The sequence below is a fragment of the Clarias gariepinus genome, chromosome 18 (assembly GCF_024256425.1).
Source record: "Clarias gariepinus isolate MV-2021 ecotype Netherlands chromosome 18, CGAR_prim_01v2, whole genome shotgun sequence".
Classification (NCBI taxonomy): domain Eukaryota; kingdom Metazoa; phylum Chordata; class Actinopteri; order Siluriformes; family Clariidae; genus Clarias; species Clarias gariepinus.
In genome coordinates this window covers 19912588-19937521 of record NC_071117.1, presented here as the reverse complement: position 1 = coordinate 19937521, position 24934 = coordinate 19912588, and the positions used below count along the sequence as shown (strand labels likewise).

General features: G+C 38.7%; 1 protein-coding gene across 1 annotated transcript in view; it reads left to right on the top strand.

Moving 5' to 3' along the window:
* The first annotated feature begins 395 nt into the window (after positions 1-395).
* The window catches only part of tmem39a (transmembrane protein 39A), a 36083-nt gene continuing 11544 nt past the window's right edge, over positions 396-24934 (top strand). The window contains exons 1-5 of the mRNA XM_053477488.1: positions 396-686; positions 10615-10831; positions 16819-17041; positions 19018-19101; positions 20462-20616. Of these exons, the coding sequence (XP_053333463.1) occupies positions 10719-10831; positions 16819-17041; positions 19018-19101; positions 20462-20616 (575 nt within the window). The 5' untranslated portion in view covers positions 396-686; positions 10615-10718. The remainder of the gene's footprint in view (positions 687-10614; positions 10832-16818; positions 17042-19017; positions 19102-20461; positions 20617-24934) is intronic.

Here is a 24934-nt window from a genome sequence, read left to right as displayed (position 1 = left end):
TTTAACCTCTGAAATTTTGTTTTCTGTTGCATTTTTTATTAATTACTTAATTAACAGATTAATTGATTGATTAACATTGTCTATTTCCTGGAGCAACAGTATGACAGCATGGCTGACTAGCCTGTACATGTTCACATTGATTTCAGTTGAAGTATTTCCACCTGGCCCAGGAAAAGAGGCGTTGCCATAAGACTCGTGGGTCAATCCGAATCAGTTCCTTGCTGATCGACATAGCGCCCTATCTTCGCTCTATCCGCGAATGCTTTCCTGCGCTGTGGGTGTGTAGCGCGCGCATGCGTAGGGAGCTGCGCGCCGATTTGGGACGCGTCCGTTGCCCCCAGGCGAACGCGTCGCGCCACGCAGGGAACCCACGTCGCTTCGTCGATGACGTCAGGACGAGCGAGGGAGGACTCGGCTTGCCACGTCGGTTTGCGTGTTGGGAAGAAGCGGAGCTATAAAAAAAAAAAAAAAAAAAAAACTAACTGGCTAACTTTGCAACTTAACGGCTGCGCTGTGGAAATTTAAATCGTTATTACGACAACCTAAGAGCGTGACTCGGTTTTGTGGCTGAAGTTGTCATTAAAGGGCATCACAGAAAAAAAAAAACACACAATAATGTTGGCTCTGGACTCGATGTTTGACTCCGATTGACTGATGCGTCCCGTCCATCCGCTCGGAATTGATGTGTGAGTGTTTTCTTTCTCCTTTCTTCTCCTCCTGCGTTGCGTGGCACACACACACCGTGCTCTTGTCATAAGCACGGGGGAAAGTGCTGATCTCTGGTGCAAACTTTAACCAGCTGCTAGTTAGCCTGCCCTGAGCTAGCCCATATGCTAACTAGCTAGCAGAGCTAAAGTAAAATAAAACTACACGGCTTTATTCTTCTTGCTGTATCTTGGAGACACATGACGGTTTAAGGAAAACGCACCCTGGTTTCCACTGGTTGTCCTTTGCTTTTTATTTATTTTTTATTTTTTTGTAATGAGCTAAAGAGTAAAGTGTTTAAAAAAAGGTGTCGCTATGGAGCTACAGGTTGCAGTTACCTGGCTAACTTTCAGTGCACGCGACCCACTGGACTGCACGCGACCAACTTCTTTCTGCACGAGCCTCGAATGCACACAGTGTGATTATTATAAGAGATGTCATGGTTATAATAAATGATCTTATCATGCAAAGACAAGAGTCCATCCTGCGATGCTAATCTCACATTGCTATTTTTTTTGTCTTGTGTTTTTTTTTTTGTCTTGTGTGTTGAAGCTGCATGCTGTGTTTGTATTGTTTGTAGTGTATTAGATGTGAAAGACAGTTTTTTTTTTTATATTGTTTCAGTAGATGTGGTGAAATTCTGGGCGGGTAAACTTGCTGGCGTAAAGTTTCTTGCTTAGTTCCTCTTTTTTTGTTTTTGCTGTTGACTGCAAACATATGGCGAGACAATGCAGCACCACAAACACACATTTCTCTTATTGCATTGGAGATAATGACTTCCATGCATGAACCTTTCAGTTTACATCAAAAATGTTTTTTTTATTTTTTATTATATAAATTACTTGCAAATCCCATGCATTTCTTTTTTTGGATCAATTTTCATTCAATAATGTAATTAATTGGTCGTTGTTGAATTTCGGTTAATTTTCAATTCCATGCATTAATCCTAAATCATCCATTCATCTTTATACCTCTACATTCACCCAAACTTGTCACTTACAAGATCAGTGCAAGTTTACACATACCCTATGTAGACAAAAGTATTGGCGCAAACTTGCAATGACTGCGCTGTATTGAAATACACATACTTCAGTATGGAGTCTGTCTTTTTTTTTTTTTTTTTCAGCTATAACAGCTTTCACTCTTTTTGGACGGCTGTCCACAAGATTTTGGAGTGTCTTTCTGTTTCTCATTCATTCTGTAGAGCATTTATGAGGTCAGGCACTGATGTTGGACAAGAAGGCTTGGCCGACAATCTCTGTTCCAGTTTATCCCAAAGGTGCTCGATGAGGTTGAGGTCAGGGCTCTGTGTGGGTCTGTCAAGTCCCCACCATCCACACCGAACTCATCAAACCATGTCTGTAGTCCTTTGTCCACTGAGGCGCATTCACGTTGGAATATAAAAAGGGACTTCCCACAAAGTTAGAAGCAAAGCATTGTCCGAGATGTCTTGGTATGCAGAAGCATTAAGATTGGCCTTTACTGTGGATAAGGGGCCGGATTGAAACACCTGAATTCAATAATTAACAGGTTTGGGCAAATCATTTTGTCCATATAGTGTGTGTATGTATGTATGTACGTGTGTGTATATATGTGTGTGTGTATATATAATATATATATATATATATATATATGTATATGTACATTGGCATGGAATTTACTTTCACACTCATATGCGAGTTTAAAAAAAATATAAAGTGGCATCTGTTGAATTTAGATTTTTTTTTTCATTATATAAACTTGCTTTTTCATTTAAATTTTAAAGTATCATATCTTCTCTTCTTGTGGACCAATTGCGATGGAACAAAGCCTGTATGTTAATTCAAGCTCAGCCGAATACACCTGTGAAAACCCCATTAAAATTCGTTTAGTAATTTTTATTAAATTGCACAGACAGACAGAGAGAAGAATTCCAAAAACCATCTTGATGTGTTCTGTTACTCTTCTCTTAGTTTTATTATATGTTGAGGAGAGATCTTGTATAGGTGGCGGTGATGCAACTAAAGATGCTGAATGATTCTGAAAGGGAAAAGCGTTGAGGAGAAAGTGTGTGTCTGTGGAAGTACCGGATAAAGCAAACCGAGAGGTCAAGACAAGCTCAGGGAAGGATGCTTTAGACGTTTTTAAGGATGGCTGCTCTAAAAAAATCGCTTTAAGAGACTGGGTAGATGCAGGAGAATGAGACTTACAGTTCCCGGTAATGCAACCAACCTACTGGATTTCAACCATCTTTAAACAACCACGAAGAAGAAGAGCTTTTATTGGTGTTTGCATATATCGTTCCATTGCAGGCGTAACAGTAGGCAGCGTCATCTGTCAACTCTTATGTCGTACTGAGGGCGTATCACTGGTGTTCCTCTCCAACTGCAACTGTGGGAGGCGCGAAAATCTGGTACGTCAGGCCAAGTTCATAGCTACCACAAACTTCTGTTGTATTAAAGGAAAGTTTAATCTGCGGATATAAGGACGACATTCCTGAGGTGCCGTAAGTCATGATGTCAGTAGAAAACAAAGACCTCAAGGACGATATGGTAATGAGTCTCTAAATGGTGCAGAACGATCCCAGTTGAGGTGGCTCGGTCGTTTCCACATTTTTGCACTATTTAAAGGAGTTTCTGGGAGGCCAGCGTTTCAGATGTGAAGCAGTCAGGTCGATCATAGCTCAAGCGTACTGAGAAAACTTTAAAGCTTGATGGTGACCAAGCACGAGTGAAACGTTGGGGGAAGTGCATTAGTGTAGCAGGGGATTATACAGAGAAATGAAGGGAGATTTAACTTTGTGTTATTCTGCTTCTCTGGAATACTTTGCTATTCTGGAATTCAAAATCCAGGTTTGACTTAAAAATTCTTAACTTACAGCATGAAATGCGTGTTTAAAATTTTTATGGAGCTATAAATCTTGGGTATGCAGTCTTCCCCTAAAATTCGTGGGGGTTCTGTTACTAGAGCATCCCAAAAAAAAAAGAATTTTGAATATGGTCAGAAATAACCTATTTTTTATAGTTTAAACTAGAGATTCTCCCAAAACATCAGTTATTCATCATGTATTCAACTCGGTTGAATATATTAACCTGGGAAAAAAGAAAAAAACCAGGATGTAAAGGTAAACCTGTATACTGTACCGCTGTGTCTCCTGCAGTGCTAGAATGTAAAATACAGATGTTAATCCTATCATGTACTGTAATTTATGCAAGTGTGTTTTCTTTGGTATAAGTACTGTAGGGTAAATACGGTAATAATTCACTGTGACAGGCTGTGGTGTTTTCCTCTACACTTCCAACTCTACACAGTAGTAACAAAATGAGTACAGTATTATATTTTGATATGGAAATGTAGCTAAATTTACAAAAAAAAGTTACAAAATTTATTAATTATTTTGTTTTTAAAAGTTTAGCGTTAAAACAAGTCAAAAATTATATACTGGCATAAAAAAAAGGCATAAATTGCAGGAGATATATGCAGTTTCTGTGAAATTGCAAGGATTACCTTATTATTAATTAGGTTCTAAGGACAAATCCACAAACCACTGAGGCTGGGAACTCTGAACCGCAACTTTACAGGGGAGCGACTGTACTTTTGATTTTGATATAGTTTTTGGGTATTTTAGTTTCCAGAAGCACTAAACTTGTTGTCTGATTTGTCTTAATCAACTAAATTTCTTACAGGTTTTAAAATGTTAGAAACTACTTGAGGTTTTTAATAAGCATTGAATGCTGTTTTTGATCTGCAATATTCTAAAGACCAATCACAAAAAAAAAGGTTAGTTTTATACTGTCTATGGCCAATTGTGTTTAGTATCCTAGTACCGTGGTGATGTTTGTTGGATTTATGAACAAGCTCTCGGAATGGAACATGTTCTTATGTTGGGGACTTTATGACCACTATCCAATGAACTCTTTCATCAACAAGTTAGCTGAGCTTGCTTTCATTTATTTTTTACTTTTTTTATTAGATATGTTTTCTTTTGAGGTGGAGCAAATCAGAGCAATTTGGAGTTCTAAATAAATAAAGTTTGTTTATAATGAGCAAAATTTCAAGATAATCTTTCAAAAAAATGATGAATCAGGCTATTTTTGAAATCGTGAAACTTAAAGAATCGCAATACATTTTGATTTTAAAAAAAAAAAATATATATATATATATATAATTTTTTTTTTTTTACATTTACAATAGTGATGAACCGGTCGATTGGTCAGTGACCACACTTAAAATTTTTTTTAGTGCGATTAGCCGTGACCGGTGACCAGCTGATCGGCCTCTGATATAACCGATTCTGTTTTGAGCGGAGAAGCTTCAGAGTGGCACGACAGAAACGCATTACCATCTCAAGTGCTCTTCAGCAATCGGGGTTTAAATATTGAGAGGAATTTCCCAGGTTCCTCTTTGACTGTTTTCTTGACATGATACACTTATCCTGCTGTTTTGTTTGGTGGTTAAAAAAAAAAAAACCTGTATCCGTTCTGGTTTCAAGGTAAAGTGGAAGTTATGGTTTAGACGTTGGTATGTGGGCATAAATAAACATTTGTTATACCTCATGAGACTGGTGTTTCATGGAAGCAATTCTAATTTATTATGCAGCCTGTTAAATATATATGCATCAGTGTGATTGATGCATCATTATAACCCTTTACTTTAGGTAAAATGGAAAAAAGAACAATATTATGTAATTACCCTAAAACTAGCAAGTCTGTATAAAATCTTTATCTTGTGTCAAATATAATCCAGCCCGTTGTTTACAAATTAAGAAATTCCTGTATATAAACAGGAGCGATCTACAATCATGTGTAAAAGTCTTGACTTTTTTTCAAAGAGACAGACTTTCTTGTACAGTATGCTAAATATTCAGTACTGAAATTAAAAGACCAACGTTACCATGTATAACTACCATACACACACACTATCAGCGTGGTGATTTACCATGGTATGCGTGATGTAAGTGTTCGAAGTGTTTGTGTGTGTAGACGGTTCATGCAGATTCTCAGAGCAAAGGTCGCTAAAAACTCCTGCAAAAAAGAGACGATTTGCTCGCATACAGTTGAGACAGAACACTACCAAAATGATCAAGTTTTGTAATAATAGACATTATAACTTTTAATTAAATCTCTCTCGGAACTTCATCCCCATTCACGACCACGTCCGCATGAGCGAAAATAATCCTCAACTGTGAATACTTTTTCCTCCATCGAGAGAGACATTTCCAACAACAACTGAAAAACGAAACTTCCTTTTCACTACTGGTGTTCAGCTACAGCTTGGCCCCATCGACAAACGCACATGCACGAGTTTCCGTACTGTACATTTTGGCGCATACCATATTTTTTATGTTTTCTTGAGGAACAGTACTCCAGGCTTCCTGAGGGACATTCTTTAGCCTCTCATTTTCAGTTCAGTTTCTGTACCTGACCCGCTTCAGAGGAAAGTCTTTTTTTTTTTTTTTTTTTTTTTTGGTGTGTTGAGCCGCACTGTGATCTGTTAACCTTTTCAACCAGAGAAAAAACCCATCTAACTCATGACATGACCCAGTGAGAAACAGGTGCAGATGATCAGGCCGGTGATTAGTATACTGGTGATGCTGTGGTTGAAACCGATGAGGGGGGAAATGAGGTCGCTGCTGAGGTTGTTACATAAACAACCTATTTTTAAATAATATTTTCAGGCACATCGCAGCATGTCATAGTAAAAATTAGAATCTGCTCCATATGTTCAAGATAAGACTATTGGGGTGGCTCAAGACTTTTGCACAGTAAAAGTGTCTTTGTCTGATTCATAAGTATGAAGATGAGTTGATAATTGACCGCACTTTTGTTAGATTAAAACTTCTCAGTGCTCCTGTCTCCCCATTTACTGATGTGCAGGTGTGAACGTCTTATATCAGTTCATTTGTAACTGATGCGAGCAAAAATGGACACCCCACTTGTGATTTGCATAAAAGAAGAGCAGCGTGCAGTGATTCGTTTTTTTTGTGGCCTAAGAGTGTACCTGATGCCATAATTTATTAAAGACTGTGAAAAAGCCATCATGAAGGACACATCCAGGAAGCATACTCTTAATAGTCCTGAGTGAAGGAATGCAAAAGCTTGTTGACAGATGGACGTGTCTAAGGACATTTTCAAAAAAAAGTTTATTTTTTAAAAGTTAATTACAATAAATTAATTAACTACCTACCTTCGTACTTTGGCTCAGCACTTGATTGATGAGGAAAAATTTTTTCTCCATCTGAGGAGAAAGATTCTTCTCATTATCTGGTTGAAATTCATGTACGGTTTTATAAGAGTCTGAAGATATTGAAGATCATCAGTGAAGCGTGTGTCATGCAAGATAACCGATAAAAAAAGCAGTGGTTTTGGATTAGGATGTTGTTTAAATTTAAGGTTCTATATAATTTTTTTTTTTTTTTTTTTTTTACAAAACTGTCTTTATTATAAAACAATAGTATAAAGAGTTTTTTGCATTGGTCCTTAATCCTGGTTAGTTTCGCTGCTAATAAAGCTTCAGTAAATACAAGCTGGGGGAAAAAAAACTTTTTCTTTTTTTTGGGGGGGTCAGACTGGATTTGCCTGCCATGACGGTTCAGGGTCATAATTACAGATAAAAGTGTCTTTTATCTGACTCTAACATGGTGTCTGTTCTTGACCTTTACATTGTGGATGCCTCATTTACCTTTACATTTAGGCATTTGGCAGACGCCCTTATCCAGAGCGACTTAAATTTGTATTTCATTATACATGTGAGCAGCTAAGGGTTAAGGGCCTTGCTCAAGGGCCCAACAGGGACAACTTGGCCGTTGTGTGATTTAAAACTGGGACCTTCCGAACCATAGTCCAATGCCTTAACCTACCCTGACCCATTCTACAAACTATACTTCACAATAACAAAGTACAAACAGGTGTTTATAGGTGTTTTACTTGGTAAAAAAAAAAAAGCCTTTGGTGAGCTATTGGTGCCTCAGTGGTTGGTTTCTTGCCTGTCATGACGAAGGTCAGTGTTTGATTCCCACCCAATGTCCAAACCCCAGCGACTGTACGCAGAGCCGGTCCCAGGCCCAGATAAAAATAGGAGGGTAGTGTCACGAAGGGCATCCGGTGTAAAACCCGTGCCAAGTTGTGTGCAGATTGGATGGTCCGCTGAGGCGACTCCTTGATGGGAGCAGCCGAAAGTCCAACAACAACATAAAAAAAAAAGAAAAAGACAGAAACATTTCCCAATTCAGACCTTTTATTAGGCGGCATGATGGTGTAGTGGTTAGCACTGTCGCCTTGCACCTCCAGGGTCCAGGTTCGATTCCCGATCAGACTCGAATTCAGTCTCTGTGTGCATGGAATTCTTTCCGTGCTTGATGGGTTTCCTCCGGGTACTCCGGGTTCCTCCCACAGTCCAAAGACATGTAGGTTAGGCTAATTGTCATTCCCAAATTGCCCGTAGTGCGTGTGTGTGTGCCCTGCGATGGATTGGCACCCTGTCCAGGGTGTGTACCCTGCCTTGTGCCCTAAGCCTTTTGGAATAGGATCCAGGCCCCCGTGACCCTGAATACAGGATAAAGTGGTATAGAAGATGAGTGAGTGAGACCTTTTGTTATAGAACTTGCAATTGAGCTTTGGTGCATCCTACTATCAGTGGTCCTTGAGTTGCTTTTACTCAACTTGAGTGGAGTCCTCCCCCTGTGGCTAATTGATGCACTTAAGTTACGCACTTGTCTGTATTAGGTCTCACAGTAGATTGTGCATGCCAGAATGAAAACAAATCCATGAGATTGAGAGAATTATCTGTAGACCTATGAGACCAGATTGTATCAAGACACAGATCTGGGGAAGGAAACAAGAAACTTTCTGTAGCATTGAAAGCACCCAAGAGCGCGATAGCCTCAATCATTCTCAAATGGAAAAGATTTGGAATAACGAACAGTCTTTCTAAATCTGACCGAACTGAGTAATCAGGGATGAAGGGTCTTGGTTAGAGAGGTAAACAAGAACCTAAGAGTCACTATAAATTAGATCCTGAGTTCCTTTGTGAAGATGGGAGAGACTTGCAGAAGGACAACCATCACTGCAGCACTCCATCAAACAGGTCTATATGGTCCAGCGGCCAGACAGAAGCCATTCCTCACTAGATGGCACAAGACCGCCAGCTGGAAGTTTGCCAAAAAGCATCTGAAGCAGACTCGGGCCATGGAAAACAAATTCCTCTATTATGAAACTATTCATAATCAGGAAATCGGGCACTGCACAGCACCTTATTAAAACCATCCCTACAGTAAAACAGGGTGTTGGCGGCATCATGCTGTGGGGATATTTTTCTGCGACTAGGAGATTAGCCAGTATAGAGGGACAATTGATAAAGAGCTGTCCTAAGTAAAAACCTTCTCCAGGATATCAGTGCTCAGGATATCAGGCTGGGATAAAGGTTTATAGTTCAAGACTATGACCCAAATTTAACAGCAAAAAAAACACAGGAGTGGCTTCTGAACAGGTCTGTGAATGTCCTAGAGCGACCCAGCCAGAGTCACGGCCCAAAACCAATAGAGCATCTCTGGAGAGACCTGAAAATGACCATGCCTGTTGAACCTGGATGAACTTGAGAACCTGATTGAGTTCCCAAAAAGAATGGAAGAAATTTCCAAAAGAAAGCTGTGCCCAACTGTGTAGCATCATCCACAAGCGGATTTAAGGATGTTACTTTGACCAACTACTAAGTGATGGGACTGAATAATCATATAAATGTGATTTCAGTCCTTCTTTTTATACAAATTTACAAACAACAATAAACACCTGTTTTTACTTTGTAATTATGAAATGTTGTGGGGTTAAAAGCGTTTTAAGATGAGTGTGAAATATTGAAAAAAACGTCGGCAATTTCCGTTGCCACTGTATATCAGATCTATAACCACATACAGTAATTCAGATCCAATCTGAAAAACATCAGCAATCCCTCCCCCCGCAAAAAAAAAAAAAAGGAATTCAGATGCATCACTTCAGGCTAGTAGTGCAAACGTAGCCTTAGCTATCCTTTTTCAAACTTCCTCTTATGAAAATAAGGTAATTAACACAGGATATATATAGTAACATGAAATGTGTGAAGGTTTGAAAAATTTGGTTCGGTGTCCACATTGAAAATGAACAAATACAAAATGTGAACTTTTGTAGCCTATATCTATCCACATCATGTCTGGGCATGGTTGAGGTATCTGTGGCAGCACTGGGTATATCTGTTTATAGTCTGTGGTCTAAACCTCGTCTCTGCCCTCTCACTCAGCCCATGACATACACAGTGTCTGAGAGTGTTTCTACACATAACGCTAAAACAAAGTGAGAATTCCACAGCAAGAGCATGGCAGTGGCCTGTGAAAAAGCATCTTGTGTTTGAAGGCTATGTTGTGAGGCATGAAAGTAAAGAAGTGTGTTTTTGCACGCACTAGTAGAAGTAGTGGCAGTTTTATCCTGTACTTCTTGCTCATGTTTGGTTATGTAGTTATGAAGTGTACCAGTTTTACTTTGATAAAAGTGCCACAGACTAAGAAGAAAAAAACCCCCACAAAATCTGAGCTGCATGGAGAAGTGATTTAAACTGCTTGGCTGAAGGGTTTTACCAAAACAAATGTTAGATTTCCCCTTACAGTTCCACATTGTTAGATGGTTAAGGTGGTATTGATACTTCTGGAGATTTTTAGCTTACTATTTATTTATCTCCATTATTCCTGTGCACACAGTCTGGAATTTCACTCTCAAACTTTCAAACTCTGGTGTTTTACCTGAGAGTACAGTAAGATTGATGTTCAGTGAGATTGTCAAGCTGTCGTTGGAGTGCTTCAAATCCGAAGTCACATCTCGTGTTCTGAAGTTGAAGTTCTACATTGCCGTGTCTGGTTACTGAGGTAAATGTTGACTTAATATCTTCTTTTTTTCCGCCCCACAGTGGCCGGGCTGCGCTGGAGGAGGAGGCCGTGAGGACGTCGAAGCTGGGAGCTGCTGGGATTGCGCTGGTGGTGGTGCTGGTGGTTGGCACCGTGCGAGCCGGACATGCCCGGGGGCCGCAGGGGTCCGAGTAGACAGCAGTTGAGCCGCTCAGCGTTGCCCTCCCTGCAAACTCTGGTGGGGGGCGGCCTCAGCAACGGCACGGGCCACAGGAGCAGGTAAACCTTCCAGTGGCTCCGTCCAGACACCTAGTCCTGCACATACGTTCTAATGTACAGTCCTGATCGTTTTAATTTGTTGAGCAGGAGTTAGCCAGAGTTTGACGAGTTAGGGTGTTTTCACATTAGGGCCTCCGGGATCGTTCCTGAAAACACTTGACCCCCGACGTCTAGTTTATTTTGATCAGTGAGTACACGATCGTTCTGTTCTCGGGAACCGTACCCGAGTCCTCTTAAAATATGGTCTCAAGATGTTACGGTGTATTTTGGACACAGATAGAATCAGATATGAAAACCAATTCTACTTTGACATGGAAATTGATCACTGTTTAGACGCGGCGTCATCGCTTTCCCTCGAAATATCTGTCCAATCTCATCCTCTGACCTACATAGATATGGATGATACCATAGGGAGCTTGGCTCCAGACATTTTTTTCCCCAAATATCAATATTAAGCGTAGCACGAAGGTTATCTTCCTCGTTCTCGTCTTTAATGGCAGCTCTCAAACCAATTAGGTGCGTACAGCCACCTGCTTTATCCAAGAGTGAAAATACAGTAGTTTACCTGAGAACAGAGAGCAAAAACAATGTGGAAAGGGGGGTGCAGTTGTTCCTGAGCACGGTACAGATTAATTGTGAGTAATGTGGAAACGCCCGTTGGTATGATCAAAACTCTAAAGCTGGTTCAATTCAGTTTCCTTTTTTATAGAGCTTTTAATTATAGACCTTGTCTAAGAGAGATACAGTTCCCTCTAAAGCAAGGCGAACTCTTTTATTTTTGTTCTATATAATGTGGGTTTGAAATCAAAAGATGTGTAGAATGATGGATCAGAATTTTTCGCTTTCATTTCCTGATATTTGCATCTAGACAAGTTTGAACATCCTACCTTTTGTTTGAACCCACCTGTTTTTCAAGTTCTGAAAAGTATTGGAACGTATGTCAGACAGGTGTTTTTATTGTTGTTTGATTGTTAATGCCCTTTTAGATTAGTTGTTTAAACAAATAACATCTCTGAATGTCTAGTCTTGGTCTGAGCCCATGGTTTCACCAATGGCGGCTGCATATGTTGTTGAAAAGGATAAACCAACATGAGGACCAGAGAGCTGTCCATGGGATTTTAAAGCTGGGGGAAAAAGGGATTTTAAACGGCGTCATCACAAAAGCATTGTGGATGGCCAGTTCAATAATTTGAAATATGCAAAAAAAAAAGGAAACACAAACAGTAATATACTAACAACCAAACAGGTCAGCCAATGAAGCACCAGCAGTTGATGCACATTTATAAGAATGTGCAGATAACCCGCCAAAACAACAGTCAGTGACATTATCAATAATCTCTACAAGGCAGAGGTCAAGGTACCACAGTCCACTAGGGATGGGAATCAACTGTCATCACCCAATACGACATAACGATACCTAGACCTTGAACCTTAAAAAACAATTGTCATAACTTGTTATAATTGTTGCTTCACACCTAATTGTGGCCACACGGGAGCACGCGGCTTCTAACATGCATTTTCAAGACTAATTAGCGCTTGTGGTGTTTAGAGACTGGTGTAAGCATGTGTAATGAGTCTGTTTGAGATTAACTTGCTCGGAGAGTTTGGAGAAAAAGGCCAATCGGAGGCTTTTTAAAGCACGCAAGTTTTCATAATGTGATGCCATAAAAATGTCTTACTCTAGCACCACTTAAAAAAGTTGTGCACTCAATACAGAATCGGCCCAACATGATTGGACAAGAGTGGCTGATCAAGCTGAAAAACAGTCAGTTCCAGTCACTGTTTGATTTCCCGGTGCATCTCTATCATAACTGTAATAAATCAGTTTAAAATCAATTTTGAAGTCAATATGGTGATATGTTAATCGGCACACAAAAAAAAATCAAGATTCATAACTTAATCGATTTGTTGTTGTTGTTTTTTGTTTTTTAATCCACTGTTCGATAAAGACTTCATGGACAAAAATAACACAAGCAATCCACTCATCAGCAGTAAGTAAAAGAAAACCTGATTAGAAATACAGATGTAAACCACAAAAGCAACCATAACCTTCTCCAAAGTTATTTTTCCATAACTTTAACCAAATTGATGGAAAGGCTATAGTATGGAGAAAGAATGGATCTAGTCATGATCCAAGACAAACAAGCTGATTGGCTGCTTCTAGGGTGGCCTCACTAATCTTTATTGCGGATGTACCTCATGGCTTAAGGTCGCAGCAGAATTGATTCAGAAGTCTGCAGAAACATTCTGTCTGAGCTTCCTCATGCAACAAGATGATAACCGAAAACACACTGCCAAGAAAAAGGTTTTAAACTGGCTGAGTCAATCGCTAGACGCTAGACTGGAATCCAGCTGAGCATTTCAACTTTGAAAGAGAAGACTGAAGGCCAAACCAAACCAGATTTAAAAAAGCTGTAGTTCAAGCTAGGAAAAATCATCATAAGTGCTGTCGGTGGGTTTACAAAGAGATTTGCAACCAAATTGTAAGTCTTATGTACTTTCAGAGGGCATCGGTGGCTCAGTGGAAGCCTTGGGTTAAATGTTGAAACCTTGGGTTAAATTTCCACCCCAACCCCAACCATGGGGTCCCCCAGCGAGTCCAAGGAAGGGCATCAGTTGTAAATATCAGGAAATGCCATCTAAAATTTAGTTCTGTTGTCTCCTATCTTTTGATCTCCAGTCTAAAAATATATTCAGTGTACAGAAACAACAAAAGAATTAGCCTTGCCGTTTGAGTGCAAGAGGGGCAGAGAGGGGATCATTTCGGTATTTCTTAATCTTTGGGAATTTTGAGCATGGTGATTACCGGGTTGAGGTCAGGACTCCCCAAACTGTTCCCACAAAGTTGGAAGCATGAAGTCTGGTTAGGCTGATGCAATGAGAGTTCCTTTTACTGGAAGTAAGGGGCCGAGCCCAACTCCTGAAAAACAACCCCACACCAGTTCCAACATGACTGCACACCAGTGCACAAAGCAACGTCCATAAAGACACGGATCAGCGAGTTTGGTGAAAAAGAACTTGACTGGAGACGTGACCGGAGACGTGAGTTGTGAGGCGACAGTACTACTAACCACTAATGCTGGAAATGTACTTGCCTCACATTTCCTGCAGGGATGCTCATTTCGATTAATTTTCCCAACGACAACCGCCGTTCGTTATCCGAACATTAATCGTTAACTGATCAGATTAGAATATTAAATTAGAATTGAAGGAAAATAGAACTGAGGAGTGTCTGATTAAATATGCAAACATTTTTTTTTCAGTGTTTTATTTTATAACAGCACCCAGAACATATCAAGAACAGAATCCGCATTCACACATCGTCAAATTTTCACGCACCTGCAGCGTTTCCGACAACAGAGAAAAACAAAGTAATATAAATAAAAAGAATAAAATAAATAGGCCTGCACTAAATATTTCTTGCTTAAATAACAAATTAAGATTACAAAACGAAAACACGCTAAAATACCTTTGAAGCTTTGACGATCAGGTATAGGCAAATTTTTTTAGACATTGGCTACAAAGTTTTTTCGTTTAAACAAATAGCAGGCATCTCTTTTCGCTCGCTTCATTTTGCTTGCCCGGGAAAATATGTCTCAAGGCACGTGTGGTTGCACGTGATAACGCCCCATGAGTTAACCATTAGCGTATGTGTAGCATATTTATGCCGCAAAACTTTATACTACTACTACTACTAATAATAATAACAATAATAAAAATATATATAAAAAACATTTTAAACCGTTTAACTGATAATAGTAATAATCGGTCAAAATTCATTCTTTCGGTTAACGGTTAAATGGTCAGTATGCCTAATCCCTAATTTTCTGCGTTCGTCTTTTTTTTTGCGTAGCTTATTCTCAGAAATTAATGCAACGTACCCACAAGATACTGTATGCATATAATGGGAGCGGCTGCACAGTCAGCACAGGCATGTCAAAAATGGAGAAAAGTTTCTAGAAGTTGTTGTGCGACCAGTTTTGAAATTGCCCTCAGATGTAAAATGTATCGTTCCTGTAATAAATATGCATATCAAAACAGATGGAGGGAGATAAGGACTATCTTGTTACAGTCTGATTTTTTTTCCTGTGATCTTAGCATCACCCACATACTAAAGCTCCTTGATTGTCATCACCTTTGCTGACGTCATGCAAACCTGTCTGATAGAATTCTCCAGTTTGCAAAAGCATTGTTTAACAGCAAGTATATTTTAGTCTAAAGGCATCGTGGCTCCCTTTCTTAACTGATTATGTGGTAACGCTCTTATCTCACTTATCAGTGGCTTATTGTACTGTGCACATCTCATTGACTTCCAGTACACAATGTCGCAATCAAACTGATTCTGATTCCTCACTTTTTTTTTTTTTTGTTTTACTCTGATTCAGGTTTGTGTAAACAACCCGGAAAAGAATGCTGCTGTTTTAAAATAAATGACGTTCGTCCTGGAGAAGCCTGGTGGAGTTTCTTCTGCTCTTGGCTTGAGACGGAGATCACAGCTTTTCGCTAAGTGTAGAGATCTAATGGAGGAGCAAGGAGCACTTTATGAAGCTCATTGACTGCCAGAGTGTGAGGATTCTTGCAGAATCGATTTATCAGTGTCAGTGTGGACATTGAGCTCCTCGTGTTTAGACACACACAAGCAAATATACAGCGGAAATACACCGTCTGGCCAAAACAAAGAAAACAAAGAAAAAGTCGCTGTTTTAAAATGGTCAGATTATTGTTCTGCATCAAGCAAAGACAACATCTAAGGAAATTACTGGAACTGGGTTAAGAGCTGTTCAAAATAAAACAAAAAAACTTGGAAAGACCGTCAACAATGTAGAAGAAATGTGGTCATGAATAATTAATGAACGGCGATCACAAACATTGAATGGTAAAAAATAAATAAAAAATCAACAGGAAAAACCAGAGCTATGTTTATTAGTGAAAGTAAGAGCATTTCCACACACTCATTGTGATGAAAACTTAAAGGATTGGGACCAAACAGCTGTGTGTCCATAAGAAAACAGATTGTTAGTGAAAATCATTAGGAGGAAATAAGAAGGGAAGCACATGAAGCGATACATCCATCTTGTGTAGGGTCCACTGTACGAACCTCTGGAGGCAGTGTTATGATCTGGTGTTGCTTCTGTTGATTAGCAACGTTATGTGGCAATTAAAATGAAGTCAGCTGACGACCTGAATTTTCCGAATAACCGGAGTATCACATCTATGGGGATCTTTGTCCCTGATGACACGGGTATATTTCAGGACTCAAATTGTGAAAGTCTGGTTCTGGGAATATGAATCATTTCCACACATGAACTGTCCACCATATTGTGTGCTGTAATTAAAGATAAGGGTGACTGAATGTAAATCCTAACTTTAGCTTTTTGGGCAGACAGTGTATTTTCTAGATTTCCAGCAACCTCTTGCAAACTTTCAGTATTATAGATTTGTAATGTCAATATGTAGAAATGAGTAATAAATAATGGGAACTTACACTATTGTGCAATAATTAAATTGCAGAAGGCTGCAGTTTATTACATGTAAAATGTGCATCGTCAGAAATTTACGTAGATTCTGTCAATAATTTAAGTATTATTTTTTAGTGAATAAATTTCGGCAAACATCTTAGAGATCATTAGTGCTGTTATTTGGAGAATATCTGCACCAGGGACACTTTTTTTTTTTCTTCTTGTTTCCGAATGCTTCGTATAAGGGGATTCAAATGTGTTTAATTATTAAAGTGTTCTTTTTTTTAGAAATAAGGTTTTATAACAAGAATAAGAAAATGCATCTTTTGTCCTATAAACCTCAGGAAAGCGAAAGAAAATAGAGACTGCAGAAGCAAAAAAAAAAATCCTTGGCTTTTTAAAAAAAATTTTTAGACAATTATCAGTGATTAGAAAACTTGAGAATTATTACTCGCGTTGAATTGCATTAAACCACACACAGTTGTGCTAGCTGTACAGCATGTAACACATGGCTCTCTCTCATTCCAGGAACAGTAATTCATCGGGTCTTTCGGCTCCCCCTCTCACGACCCTGATTACGCCCGAGCCGGTGCGCCACTGCCGCATCCCCGAGCTTCCTCTGGACAGCAGTTTGCTCTTCGAGTTCCTGCTCTTCCTCTACCTGCTGGTGGCGCTTTTTGTACAGTACATTAACATCTACAGGACGGTGTGGTGGTATCCTCATATCCACCCTGCTGCCTCTACCTCGCTGGTGTGTATTACACATACACACATGTTGGGCTGTGACTGAAATTATTTTTGAATGCAAAGTGAAAGAGAATGCATATAGTTAGGAGCGTTGAATATTTAAAAATTTGGGTGGAAGTGAATGACGGTTTACAAAATGGCTAAAAATGTGGAAGGACTTCTTATGTTTAATGATGTCATGACTCATGAAGAAAGGTGTTTCAGTCGATGCCTTTGCTTTTGAATTCTTCGGCTGTGAGAAAAGTGACTGCTGTCTGATTAAATAGTTATTTTAGTTCTCTTATCTCTCTCTTAGTTCATTTTTGGCAGGGAAGTCCCTGACGTCTTTTTAATGAACTGATCGAAAGTACCTCTTCACGTTTCAGAGCAGGCAAACACGTTTCGAATGGGACATGGTTAGAAAACAATCGGTGGGTATTGAAGAGAATTACCTCCCCTTTAAAATAGTGATGGATTTCAAAATAATGACTGTCGATCACAAACATTTGGTGAAGTTTCATGATGAAGAAAAATAAACAGTAAAAACCAATCGCAACCAATTAAAACAATCACATTTTGTTGTTTTGCAGCCTGAAATGAAGACAGTTTTGGTCTCAAGTGAAAGATATAATACCAGCATGTCAGGGGGAAAAAAATCCCAAAAAAAACAGGATCATCCCCGTCCTTAAAATAAATTGTAAACTCAATGAGTTAATCACCTTCTTAGGCCATGTCCACACATAGCCGGGTATTTTTCAAAAGGGACTTTTTATCTTATTGTATAATTCCGTCCACGCGTGGACAGAGATATTTTTACTCGTGTAGTACGTGTAGTTCAGCCTCCTCTGTTCATTAACGTTATGTGTAAGTAACTTTGCTTATGTATGTGCACACATGTAAAAACTCCAGTAAGCACCGTTAACACAGTCACTACTTTACATATTGCAAAAATATCCTCATAAACAAAGCTGACGTCAAATCAAGGAGGCTAGCACGCGGACACTGACATCATCGGCACACAAGGTGACTTTACAACTAGCCCAAATCTCCATTTCCCCTTTTTTGGAAAGTTTTTGAAAACAGAACTACATTTGCATGTGGACGAAAGGCCAAAACCGCATATCAAATTTTTGTTGGGTTCTTGGGTTTTTGTTGAGTTTAGTTCGATGATTGGATGAAAAAAAAAAAATGTGATGAAGACTACTCTAAATAGTTCCTTTGTAAAGAGGAAGTGTAATTTAAACGATGTAAGTCGTCAAAGCATTTTTTTTGGAACATCCCTCATGCAGGTTAGTTATCATTTATTATGTAGTCGAGTCAATTGAATCACTAAACACACTTAAAATCATTTAGGTAAACTTTTGAACGTTCAATAATGTAAAATGCACTTTACAACATTAAAATACACAACAGCTTCTTCAGAAAATAAGAACTGCTTGGCTCTTTAGTTGAATATTCGTGTTTTGTGAGCGTATCACTACTCCATCTTTGGTGCATTACTGCCACCTACTGGACAGGATTATAGAGCAGGAAAAAAAAAGCTACACAGCATTTCAATGTTTATCAAATACTTTTAGCAGTTATTTTCCTGGACATTGTCTGCTTTTTAAATCAAAAATCACATCAACATGATTTATGTCACTAAGTCAGAGCTGTAATAAAACAAGCTTAGAGGAGTGTTATGGAGTGACATCCTAAACTAAACAGACATCAGCCTATACTGTACACTTATCGTGTTCACATGCACACTTAAGTCAAACGATGGTTATAGCTCGACAAGGCCATTTAATTAACCTACCGTCCATGTCCCATCACACTAGCACCACAAGGGAATTCATTTCTTGGCCGCGGTATGTCTGACTCTCCTAATTTCTGTTACTAAAGTATTTTAAACATATGTTGAATTAGTTTAAAGCCAATCATCGTCATGCATATACTTTAGTTGTTGTTGTTTTTTCACTAGTTATTTGTGTCTAACACCTTGTCTTTTTCTCTTCATAGAACTTTTATCTGATAGACTACCACCTTGCAATCTTTATCACAGTGATGCTGGCCAGAAGACTGGTATGGACCATCGTCTCAGAGGTACTGTCCACATCTACAGCTTTGTATAGTCTTGTGTAGTCGTTCTGCCTCTAATGTGGACATCTGTAGTTTTAAATCTTAAGAGCCAAACTACACACAGAATGTATAACGTCAGTCACAGAAAGGAAAAATGACTTCAGTGAATTAGTAAAAATCTGTACTTCCCGCTGTTCGTGGGACATTTCCACCAGAGGGATTTTCCCTTTCCATTTCATGTTTGTACATCAATGGCAAACATTATGACTATACTGGGGATGTGATTACATATTGAAATATTATTCAGGATGAGTAGGTAAATTTTTTTTAAGCTTTAATCTAACTGTGCTTTTAATCTAACTAAGCTTCGAGGCAGAATCTTCTGCCTCGAAGCTTCTTTTAATTAATTTTAAAAGCTTGCGTTATGTTTTTGCGCTATTATTTGTTTAGCGTGACACAGCGCGCTTGCGGATGCATTTTTTTTGTTTTGTTTTTGCATCTGAGAAAAGGCTTTAAAATAGGAATGTATGGCGCTGTAATGCACTTAACTCATCTCAGTCAACTTCAAGCTATTCCTTGTATTGTGAATAATGACAGTTTATTTTTTAATAAAATGCTGTATGCATTGAAAAAAAATAAAAGTAGATTTTTGTTTCTTTTATATATTTTACATTGCTGTTTACTTAAGCAAAAGTACATTTTATCCGATTATCCGATTAATCGATTACATTTTTGGTAGAATACTCGATTACAGCTCTAGTTGCCTGTACTGGCAACTGGCAAGGTGATGAGCGTATTTGTTTACATACTTGGGTACCGGAGCCTCCCAGCAGGGGGCACACTGGAGAATTTAGTCAAACACAAGGCCTCATGAGGTAAATAAATAGTGACACTAAAGGGGTTTTTAGCTTATGGGTGGTTACAGCAGGAAAACCAACATGCGTGCTTATTTAACCGATGCAACGGCAAAGAAAAATCATATAGGTGGAAATAATGGCGGATCACGCAATTTTTGACAAGACACTTTACTGTCAAACGCATTTTGCATCGTGTAGGCACTGTACGGCCATCTTGTGCACGTAGTTAAAAGCAACTCATCTTAAACGTAGTGGTTTCTGACTTGCAGTATCGTTAGCGCATGAATATTATACCTGATTGCTGTGTTATTTCTGAATGTCCTCTATTGTTATTTAAACTACATAAAAAAGAAAAAAAAATCATACAGATGTTGCATGTCCAGCTGTGTTTTAATTTAAAAGACCTTGTTGATCTGTTTACCTAAATATGATCTGCTGTAGTGATCTCCGATTGGATTGGATGTTTATTTAATTAAACAGCATCAATATGTTTTAATGACTCTTTGTGTCTCGTCGTCCCACACCAGGCCTCCCAGGCGAGCCCTTCTTCCTTCCTGCAGTACGTGCTGCTGATCGTGGCCCGGCTCAGTCTCCTCACTCTCTGTGGCTGGATTCTCTGCTGGACCCTCGTCAACCTTTTTAAGACCTACTCAGTGCTGAACCTGCTCTTCTTGGGCTACCCGTAAGCTCATAACAGTTCCTGTTTCCTTCACTTTCTAAAAAACAAATAATAATAATATAAACCAGGCCATTGCAAACAAAAAGATACAAATACTCTTTACAAATAATAAATAAATAAAAAATCGTTATATAGATAAATATTAAATTGTGAACAGTCCAGGTTTGTTCAATTTTAATGATTAATCATGGTAAACTGTTTTCGGCGTAGCCAGTGTAGGGGAGGTGAAATAATATTGCCACCTCTAGTTTTGATAACCAAATCATGTGAAAATGATTCCTCATGCACCCAGAACCACTATTTGCCTAATTTTATTCCTAAAATATACCTATGCTTTCATGGAAAAATAAAACAAACATAAATGTGATAACCTGGTCATTCAGTACTCTCAGGTCATCAGCTGACTTAATTTTTTTTGCCACATAACATTGCTGAGTCTAGACCTGAGCAACTGAAGCAGATAAACAACACTGCCTCCAGACTTTGCACTAGATTTTGGGAGATTCATTGCAGACTTTGCACAATCACCTGCACAATAATAATCAAGCACAATCATTTGCACAAACCACTGGAGTCTTGCAGGCACACTGCGGGCTTTCTCTCCCTTCTACAGTGTGTACGGAAAGTATTCAGATCCCCTTCTATTTTTTACCCTGTTATTTTGCAGCTATTTGCTAAAATAATTTAAGTTTATTTTTTCCCTCATAAATGTACACAGAGCACCAAATATTGACAGAAAAACACAGAATTGTTGACATTTTTGCAGATTTATTAAAAAGAAAAACTGGAATATCACATGGTCCTAAGTATTCAGACCCATTGCCTATACAACACTTATTTTACTTACTTACAACATAGATTTTGCACACACTGTCTGTTTTTACAGTGTTTATATTTTGATATTCATTTCATACTTTTGCATATTTTTTTATATTGTGGCTTCATTCTATGTTGCTGTATATCTTTTTTATATATACCTATTCTTTTGTAAACCCATATTTATTTATTTTTAGTTTTTATTCTATTTTTATGCTTTTTTAGCGGCATTCAATAGGCCTGTGGTTCTTAAAGTGTGGGGCGCACAGACATGACAGGTGGAGCGCAATGAATGGGAGGGAATTAGTGGAAAATAATAGGAAAGTACCTATTATAATTCATGCTTTTCTTTATTGGCAATAAAGATCAGACACTCGAAACTAAACAATCACACACAAAGAAATAAATCATTAATACAAGTAAATTAACATCAGAGAAAAAGTGGAACCATAGTGCAACGATAACGGTTTAACGTCGGCATGTTAATTGCAGAGGAACAATATATATAAGGAAACATTCGGTATTATATATGTCATTTCATTTATTTCAAAGTGTATGCTGATGTTTTTGTATTTTTGTTTTTATTAATATTTTATCAGGCAGTACTAGTCTGGCATTTCTAGTTTCCAGTGTGGCAACAAAGTTGCTTTTTGATCCTTCAGGCGCTGAACAAAAGGGAAGATCAATATCGCTTTTTGTTGCTGTACGGCATTTTGCGATGATCCCTAAATCATTGGTTGCGCCGTAGAGTATAATGGTGTTTATGCTTTTAAACATGTATAATTTAAGGTGGGTGTAGCTGAAAGACAATGTAGAGAGGAAATACATGTGGGTATCTTATTTGCGGGTTTATTTACACAGCTATTGAATTCGGAGATGCGAACATCAAACTAACTTTACTGCGGACACAAACCGGGTCAGTAGCGTACTGTACTGTATGTAGTGAGCATAATACCGTCAATAGATACATTTCTTACATGGACCACAAAAAATCAGGTGATTCAGCACCATCAGCCTAATCAACCAGAAAGTCAGCCGAAAAGACAACATGATAAAGCCCACTGTATGTTGCGCTTGGATTTATGGTGGGGATGGTGGGGGCAGAGGAGAGACCCGTGTGTGTTTTGTGTCTTGAACCGCTGGCAGCAGACAGCATGAGACCGACAAAGTAGGAAGACACTTGGAGACAATACACCTTAGTCACATTAATAAGCCACTCGACTTCTTTGAAAGAAAGCTCGAGATAAGTGACGAAGTAAGCCTGTTATAACAATTGCAAGTGTATTTTATCTGTTTTGAACTTGGTGTTATTTGATTTTTTGGTTTAGAAATTGATATTTCAATAAATGGTCAACTTGCCCGATTTCGTTATTATTTTGTTGACGAGTGAGGTTTTGAAAATTCGCTTCCCCTTAAGTGGGAAATGACAGAAAATTTTTGAGAACCACTGCATTAGAGGGGGACAGCAAAGGAAGAATTTTATTGTACAGGGAGAAACATGTTTCTTTACTGTGCATATGACAATAAAACTTAACTTGAAGCTTGTACAGTGAGCACTATGCATGATGGGTACATCACATCATACAGTTTGTATTTCGATTTTATTTAACTAAGGTGATTGTCTCAAAGCAGCTTAACAGAATCAAAAGAATGAAAAGGTTAGATGAGTCTGAAATGTGTGAGAAAATGTGTAGAAATCAAAAGATTAGATTTTTCCTGATACGCAAGCTGACAGTGGCAAGGACAAACTCCCTGAGATGTCAATAGGAAGAAATTGAGAGGAACCAGTCTCAACAGGGAACCCATCCTCACTTGGGTGGTAACAGATAGCAGGAATAGATCTACTAATACTGATCTACTGAGTGTTATTGCATCAGCCCAGGACCATAATCATGGGCAAGTGGAACCGTCACCACATGCATCCCAAACAGACCACACCGGGGTCTCCATGCAGAAGCTGGGCACCAGGATGAGTCAGACAGGTCCAGAATGAGGGCAGAAGGGATCTGGATCGCTGTGAGCTCAGGAGCATCACGTTTAGTTGGACAGAGAGAAGAGAAGAGACATAAAAGTTAGGTATGGTCACAGTAACATGTATAAGGTAAAATGGATATATAGTGCAGAGTGCAAGCAGGGACTCCAGCAGGACTAACCATGATTAATTGTCAGGCTGTTCTATAACTTGGAGTATGCTTTTGGGGCCTGCACTCTTTAACCGAAGAAGGTGTGGCGGATCATACGCTTACGATTCACACGCTTTCCCGTCTTACTCTGACACACCCATTGCTTCTGAATAGGGTCAGTCGGTCAATCTGGACTCATTAGCCCACATGACTCTATCATCGCTCCAAATTCTTTATGCTCCCTAACAAACTGAAGCCTTTTTTTTCTGATTAGTCTCACTATAAAGTGGTCCTCACAGCTGTTCATCCCCAATCCTGTGAGTTCCCTTTGCACCGTTTATATGGAAATGCTCTTACTGTCTCCATTCAACATAGCTGTGATCTTTTTTAACATATTAACATTTTAAACATTTATTAAACATGGAGTGTGACTTTTTTGTACAGTGCAACTTCACCTTCAGCCACAGTGCTACTTCAAGTGATAAATTTTTTAATCACAGTCTTTTATCATTTTTTTTCTGACTTCTGCAGAGTTGATGGTTCAGTACGATCCTTCCAGGTTTTATAATGCATTAGTCATTAATTAAGGTCACAAGCATATCCTCTTTACCACACACAAGAAAGACAGGACTGCAGCTTCCCATCTCATTGTAATATGCCACCCTCCATGTCCGCAATCAGACCAAAACGATTAGGCCCTATTCTAACCAACATCTAATGTGTAACTACAGACTATAATGAAGGATTAATTATGGTAGAGAAATATTGAATTGATGCATTTTAATACAAACATTACTTCATTAATATTAATAGTATAAATTATATAATTTTCCATACTAACTCATGTAAGTGTACTCCAATGCCACTAATCACAAAGATTAGACAGTGCAGTGCACTTGAAACCAGTATTTAAAAATATATACAATATTTTAGTGTGTAAGTGAATGTATAAAATGTCTGTAAAGTCCAGTATATTGTATGTGTGCGTGCGTGGGGGTGCAGGAAATGAGTCGTCCTCACTTGTTTCAATGAATCAGTCCAGGAGCACGATGATAGAAAATGCCTGTCCTGTAAAGCTGTCCTAATGTTAAATAATCCTAATTTCAGAGTTCACAGTCCAATACAGTCGAAAACAGCTCTGAGACAAAATGGCGTCCGGCATTCCCCCTCACGATTTAAAGGTGCAGAGACAACACAGTTACATTTGATGTGTTGGGTAAATTTTCTTAGGTGCGATTACTGTTTTTGGCCAAATGATGGCAGTGTGGGGTAAGGGGACAGATATTAGTCAAGTGGATTGGTATGCTTTACATTGTATATTCGTGTCAAAGGCATATAAGATTCATTTTTCAGACTTAAGAACAAATCCGACATGTAAACAT